This window comes from Globicephala melas, chromosome 10 (assembly GCF_963455315.2).
Source record: "Globicephala melas chromosome 10, mGloMel1.2, whole genome shotgun sequence".
Classification (NCBI taxonomy): Eukaryota; Metazoa; Chordata; class Mammalia; order Artiodactyla; family Delphinidae; genus Globicephala; species Globicephala melas.
In genome coordinates this window covers 75,879,079-75,887,629 of record NC_083323.1, presented here as the reverse complement: position 1 = coordinate 75,887,629, position 8,551 = coordinate 75,879,079, and the positions used below count along the sequence as shown (strand labels likewise).

Below are 8,551 nucleotides of genomic sequence, written 5' to 3'. Positions count from 1 at the left end.
GCCCCAAAACTGGTTCTTAAAACTCAAAATGACTCATGCTGCCCACTACTGGTTAGATGGACTGGTTGGGAATTAGAAAGGAGAGATGTTCAAAGTCTCTCCTAGGCCTGGCTGCTGAAGGAAGAAATCCTGAATAGGTGTCCCTTCTGTTTATACCACAGTGTACCAGTGAGCCTTTGGATATGCAAAGGCAGCTAACCAAGGGCTGAAAAGCTATATTTCTCTTCGTCATAAAGTGTGGGCTCTGAGCTGGTATAGGGGAGATGAAAAGGAATCCTGAAAAACAGAGGAGAAAGGAGGTTTGAAGAGTTTCTAAGAATGCCAAACAACATTTTGGGAACCTGAAGTGCACATGTAAAAGAGGCTAATGAGAAATTCCCAGAGACAGGGTAGGTGAAGTATTTAAGAACAGGGCTGCCTAACATGTACTATTTTGTTGTTGGCATTATTGTGATGTAAAATCACTCTATTATCTCAAACAGTTAGTAAAATATGCCACATGTTTTGGGGGTGGGAGGATTAAAGGAAGGGCTAAGTTCCACTGGTGTGTGGGTGTGGAGTAAAGGGAAGAAAACAGTATAGGAAGAAGAAACAAGACTTTACTATTAATTGTGTTGTCACACTGCCCTCTAACGGGCTGTCAGTATCTTGCCAGATTCAACTGCTGGCTTCTGAACCACCTGACTCCGCCATCTGCCGACAGTTTCCCCGCACTTGTTGACAAAGTTTGTCTTAAGCTTGAGGCCTGGGGAATAGCGCAAATTGATTAAAGCTGCTTACCTTATTGTCTTTGCAAAATATGGACAGTTTCCAAAATATGACAAAGAGGCTTCCCCATCAGAGTTGTGTATTTTATATTAACATTAGATCTGCACATTCCACTATGATTTGAAGGCACTAATGATGGCAGCTTTGCTACGATTGATGATCAAAATGTTGGCATAAAATGATATTGGATGCTTATGCTATTAAAAATAGTTTGGGGGTTCCCTGGTGGCGCAGTGGTTGAGAGTCCGCCTGCCGATGCAGGGGACGCGGGTTCTTGCCCCGGTCCGGGAGGATCCCACATGCCGCGGAGCGGCTGGGCCCGTGAGCCATGGCCACTGAGCCTGCGCGTCCGGAGCCTGTGCTCCGCGACGGGAGAGGCCACAGCAGTGAGAGGCCCGCGTACCGCAAAAAAAAAAAAAAAAAAAAAAAAAAAAAAATAGTTTGAATGATATTTTGCAAGAACTATTAAAATAATTTCCAGTTATTAATTTAATTCAAAATAAACTCTCTCATTAGGGATTTTATAAGTTAGAGCAAAGCCAGCCTGCTCCCTAGCAAAGTAACTTGGCAGCTATCATGATGAGGAGTCCTATGCCAGGCCAGCTTCATTATGTTTTTGTTGGGTTTGACTGCAAATCCTAATTGCAATTGTACCTATTCAGAGCTGGTTAAATCCTTGCTATTCCAGCTTTTCCAAGTGAAAGAAAAGGAAACTCCAAGTCCACTAGAGTGGTACTATGTAACAAGCATCAGACTAGGTTGTAGAGATAACTAGCTACATAAGACACCACTAGTACCTTCAGTGAGCTCAGTGTTGGCTAAGGGGGAAAGGCATGTTACTGTCATGTCCACAGTACCCCCTCCCTTTAGCAAATAGAGTGTCTGGCTAAGATCCATAGGCCTAATGGTACTTGATGAATATGTGTTGAATAAATGAGGGAATGAATGAACAAACATATGTGTATAGGTTAAGAGTTTGCCAAATAGCCTGTTTTGATCCCAGCTCTGCCACATACTAGCTATGTAAACGTACTACTTTACTTAAACCCCTTGAGCCTTAGTTTCTACATCATAAAATGCTTAGCACAGTGCCTCACATGTAGCAAGTACTCAATAAATAATAGTTTAATAATATCATGTGAAAAGGGCAACAAGGAAAAGAGGGAGTGATTAACTATGGAGATTAGAATCTAAGATTATGTACTATATATGTACATTTAGAAGTACGGAACAATTGTTGGATTTGGGGAATTTTTTTATGCTGAATGAGGATTCTACTTTATTCTCTAAAACCAAGTGGTAGGAAAAATGATCTCTGGAGTCAGTGACTCACATACTTACAGTTCCATAACCAGAGAGAGAGAAAATTACCTGGCTAACTCAAGTTAAAAAATTCTCAGAGAAGGCCCTCTTTGGGTCAGGTCAAAGGCCCTATTTGGGTCAGGTCCATCCCTAGACCAATCATCTTAACGTGGTGTGGCAGGCAGAATAATGGCCCCTCAGACATGTCCATGCCCTAATCCCTGGAACCTGTGAATTTTACATGGCAAAAGATAAGATTTGTAGATAGGACTAAAGGTACAGACCTTGCTATGGGGAGATTGTCCTGGGTTATCCAGGTGGGACAATCTAATCATGAGTCCTTAAAAAGCAGAGAACCTATCTTTGCTGTGGTTAGAGAGACATTTGATGACCAGAAGAAGGGTCAGGGTCAAAGAGATGTGACATTGTTAGCTTTGAAGATGTCGGTAGGGGGTCAAGAGCTAGGAATGTGAGAGGTCTGAAATCTGGAAAGGGCAAGGGTATTGACTCTTCCATAGAGGCTCCAGAGAGGAATGCAACCCTGATGATACTATGATTTTAGCCCAGTGAGATCCATGTTGGACTTCTGACCTACAGAGATGTAAGATAATACATTTTTGTTGTTTTAAGCCACGAAGTTTGTGGTAATTTGTTAAAACAACAATAGGAAACTCCTATGCCAGGGAAATAGGGTGGAAACTTAGGGTCAGTTCCTCCCCAGATTCCCTCAACCTCATCTGCCCTGAGGAAGCTTGCTCAGTGAGATCTCCCAACAGCCTCACCCACTGCCCACCCTCCTCATTCACAAGAATACAGGGGTTTGAGATAATGAGGTAGATGATGCAGAGAGAAGCAGATAAAAGGTAGAGAGTTCTGATGCTAACTGAGCCCCTAGTTCCAGTTATTTTTTGAGGCCAAGGCCACGTCAGCACTATGGTTATACAAGTTAGTTAATTCCTCTTTTTGAGTTAAATTAGTTAGTTTGAGTTAAATTTCTGTGACTTGAAACTAAACTGTCTTTCCTAAATCATAAACCTAAAGTGAGGGAGGGATGGCTGAAGGAGAAGAAGTTTTTAAAAAGCCTTTGGAGGGATTTCTCTGGTGGCACAGTGGATAAGACTCTGTGCTCCCAATGCAGGGGACTCAGGTTCAATCCCTGGTCACAAAACTAGACCCCACATGCATGCCGCAACTAAGAGTTCACATACCACAACTAAGGAGCCCGCGTGCCACAACTAAGACCCAGTGCAACCAAACAAATAAAAGACTTTGGAGACAGAATCTGATAACAGCTTAACGTGATTTCATAGCAACCCACTCAAAAACACATTATTCTACTTTAGATGAGGAAAGACCTACTAATTGGCTAAGTGGCTTTCCCACAAGCAAGAGTGTTCTGAAATTAAAATGTGAAAATCCAAATAGGTTTGCTTTGTTTGCTTCCAATGAAACACATTGCACTTAGTGTGTCCTGCCTTATGTTAAAAAAAGTTATCAAATTAGAGACACTCTTCTTCAAGGCCTCGCCGCTTCCTGTTTCTGCAGCCTCAAACACTTTTCTTTCCTCTGTGAGTGATGAACTCAATGCTCTAGAGTCTAGACAAGTACTGGACAATCCTGCTTTAACCTAAGTGATGGTGGGGGTGACAGGAGGACTTTTGAGCACTGGCCATTTGATCATTCTTCCTTCTCCTAAAAAAAGAGAATTAAAAAGCAGTCCCTATTGTTCCTAAGGCATGTTAATACAAGGCTTTTTATGTTCCATCCCAACAGATATTTTATAATTTAAATGGAAATATATAATGCCATCCAAAATTCATGACATTTCGCTTTTTGAAATATATGTATGCTTGCTCTTTAAACGTTGCCATTAGCAAATTAAAAAAAGACTATGTCCTTTGGTGCCACAAATAAAGGAAAAGCAGTTGCATCGTTGTTGCCCCAGGGCACCTTGCCCCTATGAAGCAGTTACTGGTTATGCCCATGGAGCTTCACTGTGAACCCACCCTCTCCTTTTGTCTGCCTTTTCTTCTTGGAAGGAATACAGACTGCTCAGAGAAAAGGAAGAGAACAAAAGTTCCAGCAATGGAGGGCTGAGAAACAAAGTGGGTAACATCTGACTGTTATATAATATTATCTTTGGTAGAAAATAAAAGGACTTGGAATAAATCTCTTTGGTCTGCTTTCTGTTTTTGGAGTTCTGAAGTTCTTGTCTCATTTTTGTCTCTGAAATTAAAACAAACAAACAAAAGAATTAGAGAGAATGAAATGTTCATAAAACTTGATGCCAAAACACCACTAGTGGACCTTCAGGTCTTAGCTTAGATGACATTTAATTCATTTGTTCAAAAGTATTTATTGAGGGACTCCCCTGGTGGCTCAGTGGTTAGGAATCCACCTGCCAATGCAGGGGACACGGGTTTGAGCCCTGGTCCGGGAAGATCCCACATGCCACAGGGAGCAGCTAAGCCCGTGTGCCACAACTACTGAGCCCACGTGCCACAACTACTGAAGCCCGCACACCTAGAACCCATGCTCCGCAACAAGAGAAGCCACCGCAATGAGAAGCCCGCACACTGCAACGAAGAGTAGCCCCCGCTCACCACAACTAGAGAAAGCCCGTGCACAGCAACAAAGACCCAACACAGTCAAAAATAAATATATAAAATAAATAAATTTTAAAAAAAGTATTTATTGAGTGTCTATCATGTGTTCTGTTGAACAAATCAAGCATATTCCCCAGGGCCACTGTGTATGGCTGTGCAGGTTAATGGTACCCAGTGAAGTTGTGCAGGGCACAACTTCCACTACTGGAGGTAGTCCTCACTCTCAAGATTATATCTAGTGACTTCTAGGAAGTCTTGCTTGAACTTTCACTCCCCTCTCAGACTAGAAAAAGCACTCCATAATAAACCCAGTCATAGCACTTTATCCATTTGTCTATAATGGTGTCATCCTCTGTTAGATTGTAAGCTCAGAGGGTACTGAGTTTGGGACTATCTTGTTTGTCCCTTTGCAGGGGCTAGGGATGCATCAGTGAATTAAACAATCAAAAAATCCCTGGCATCTAGGAGCTGATAATCTAGAAGAGAGAGAGAGTAAACAAGTTCAGTATATAGCATGTTAGATGGAGATACACACTATGGAAAAAAATCAAGTAGGGAAGGGGTCTTTCTCCTCTCTTACTTTGGATCTTTGCTCAGATGTCACCTTTTTTTATTTTGAGAGAGGAAACCTTTGGAGGTTCACAGTAGAGGAGAGATACTATCTGTCTAAAAAGAAAAACATTTAGGAATAGAACAGTAAGCACACTTAGCAAACAACTAGTAAGGCAGTTATCAGCTCTCCACTTTGCCAGGAATCAGGTCACAGTGAATAAAGACTTATATAGAATATAGAGAATGAGGGCCCAGCCTTTCCCCTCTAAAACTCGGACACTTTCAGATTCTTTCTAAACACATTTTTAACAAATATCCTGGAGAACCCTCGTGTTCTAACCTGAGCTGGTTTTGCATTGTTGCAAAACAGCACCTCACATCTTTTAGTATCAGCCTACAGACCTTTCGTACGTGGCTAGGGTGTCTGAGGCTATGGAGCTCTTCTTTAAGCCTTTCTACCCCACCCTACTTGAAAAAGTGTCCTTATCAGGAAATGACGTCCTGGATACCAAGAGACTCCGTTATACTTAACACATATCCGGAATTTTCACACTGGTTTTGCCTCGAGGATAGGCATAAATGTACCTCTTCCTTCCGACTCTCTGGGCTTCGCTCCCTAATCTTTAAACAGGAGCCAAGGAAGCATCCTCGCCCCAAGAACCCCTCTCTCCTCATAGGCCACTCGCCCGCGCCGCGCAGCCTTCTGGAAGCTGTAGGTCCCAGAGGTCCTCCGCGTCAGAACTACAACTCCCGGCAGCTTTTGTTTCCCCACACCTCCCTCTTGGCGCATGGCCTGTCGGGAGGGGGCAGGTAGCGGGGGGGCGGAGTCCAATGGGTGCTGGCTCCCGAGGAGAGGGCGGAGGAGAGGAGGAAGGAGGCGGGCTCTGGGCCGCGGCCCCATTCATTGCCGCGGCCGGCCGGGCGGGGGTTCGGTATTTTCCGAGTTATGGAGGCGCTAATTCCTGTAATCAACAAGCTCCAGGACGTATTCAACACGGTGGGCGCCGACATCATCCAGTTGCCTCAGATCGTGGTGGTGGGAACGCAGGTGAGAGACGAGAGTGGCTTCCGCCCAGGCCAGAGCCCGGGGCGCGGGCCTGGACGGGACTGCGGCAGCGCTTGCTCCCGGACTGGCCGTCGCGGCCTGTGGAAGGAGGGCGCTGTTGCGCCTGGGCGCCCGCGGCTGCGTTCTACTGGGGCTTGGAGTCCAGGGCCCGGCCCGGAGGCGAGGGGCGGAGCCGGCGCGGCGGTCCGGCGGGTCCCGGGGGCGGGACGGACGGGCGGGCGGGCCTAACTGGAGTCCGTCGGGACCGGGCGCGGCTTCGCTCGCGGGCCGCTGCTTCCAAGGGCGCCTGGGGGACGCGCGGGGCACTTGGGGCCGCACTGCGGGGCGGGTAGCCCCTTCTTGATTGGTTTCAGGGCAGCGGGGTGTTTTGTTTCCCTCGTTGCCTTGCTCAGGGGCTGCGGAGTCAGTTTTGGAACTGCGGAGTCGGGGCCGAGAAGGCCGCTACTGTGTGCACCTGAGTGTTTTCCTGCAGTGTAATCCAGGTTTCGAGAACGCCGAAGCAGTTAAAAACAAAAAAAAACCAAACCAACTTGTACTTGGAGTTTGTGAGTGTTAGGAGGGGTATCCAATTTTTCTGCGTAGGCTGTGGTTTTTGTCGTCCATCTAAATTGGGCATCAAGGGTCTCTGATCCTTTCATGTTGGCATTTCTTATATATAACACATTTTTATATGCGGAAATATTGAAGAAATAAATGTTATTTCTAGAAGTGACAGAAGTATAAGTTTCATTTTTTCTGCCTGCTGCTTTTCCTGGTTGAAGAGTAATCAACCATAGGCCTTTTTTTTTATTAGAGTTCAGAGAAACGCATTTTAGAGATTACTTAGTATATTGATTTTAGGTGCTTTCCTTTTTTAATGATGTTTTTTGTTGGAAAGGGGACGGTTTCCTCACTTTCCACGAGGTTCATCGCTACATCTTGCTACAAAATTGATGTGCAGGGTGTAACTATTTTGAGAGGGAACTTAATGTTAAAAGTATAATAGAGTATGTCCAGACACTGGAAACCTTGGAAACCATAGATATCCTAAGGTGGGCGGGAGGGACTTTTCAATAGTTAAAGCAATAGAAATTATTTCAGAAACACATTTCCTTTGTTGGCCATGGGATTGGTATAGATTCTGCCCAATCCTCCCTTAATATTTGTAATGACTAGAGACTCTGGATCATCAACATAATAAATTATGAGAAATATACTTTTTTGGTATATTTTGTTTACTGTTGTGTTCCTATTCCTAGCTCTTGGAACAGTCTGGGGTATGTAGGAGATGCTCCATAAATACTTTGAATGAGTTACTAGATAGTATTTTTAAAACACTGGGGCTTTTATCAAAACCGATCTGTTTTTGTAAATAAAATTAGAGATGATATAAATTAAATCTTCTTGGGTAGTAATTTGGAAGTGTTTCCTAGCTGTAGACCAGAAACTTTCCATATACTTTTAAGAGAGTCTCAATGCTTTTTAAGCATGAAGCAGTAAAAGAATCAGAGCTATAGTGTGTCAGTATAAATAGTTTAAAATCAAGAAGGTTTTTTCTTACATGAAATAGAATTTATTTCAGTGAGTACACCTGTTCGCAAAATTGGGGAGGGGACAGGGTAGAAAAGTAAAGATTTCACCATTGTGAAAACCATTAACATATGCCAGCAAAAACCATCCTAGTAGTGATAATTATATGCCACTTTTGCATGTTGATGTTTGGAATTACTCTGAAGGGAAATATTCAGTTTTTAGACTTGATTTAATGAGGGTTATCTCCATTCGTGTCCTTATTAGCTGAAATTCAGTCCTTTATTATTCAGGTACAGAAGAAATAAGAATAGAAGCAATGTCTTTTCTCCCATAGTTTCCTCAATATGTTGGAAAAAAACCTCTTCTTGATTTGAATACAAGTACACCACTACTTTGTCATCTAGGCTAGTTAATGTTGTGTAACATGTATATATACAGCACCTCACATTCATATTTAATGGAGTAGTGTACAGTGAGTGAGTTCCAGATGTAGTAAATGTTCTGTACGTAGTTCAACTGGTAAATTTCTCAGTGGCAGTGATCATGTCTCTGTCTTACGCTTTACCTGTACTTTAAATGGCTACAGGTCGCATTTTTGGGAACTTTTTATAACAGTGATTCTCAAACTTGGGTGTATATAAGAATGACTTTGAAAATAAGTTTCCTGGACCCCATCCGCAAAGATTTTGATTTTATAAGTCTGGGGTGCTCCAGGCACCATAGCCAATTCTGATGCAGATGGTTC

At 43.4% G+C, this 8,551-nt stretch overlaps 1 protein-coding gene across 7 annotated transcripts in view; it reads left to right on the top strand.

Annotated features, from left to right (window-relative positions):
* The first annotated feature begins 6,085 nt into the window (after positions 1-6,085).
* DNM1L (dynamin 1 like) overlaps positions 6,086-8,551 on the top strand; it is a 45,709-nt gene continuing 43,243 nt past the window's right edge. For 5 of the 7 annotated variants that reach the window (XM_030830402.3, XM_030830399.2, XM_030830401.2 and 2 more), the window contains exon 1: positions 6,086-6,276. In XM_030830402.3, the coding sequence (XP_030686262.1) occupies positions 6,175-6,276 (102 nt within the window). In that variant the 5' untranslated portion in view covers positions 6,086-6,174. The remainder of the gene's footprint in view (positions 6,277-8,551) is intronic. The other 2 variants (XM_030830403.3, XM_030830400.2) reach the window with 1 other exon arrangement.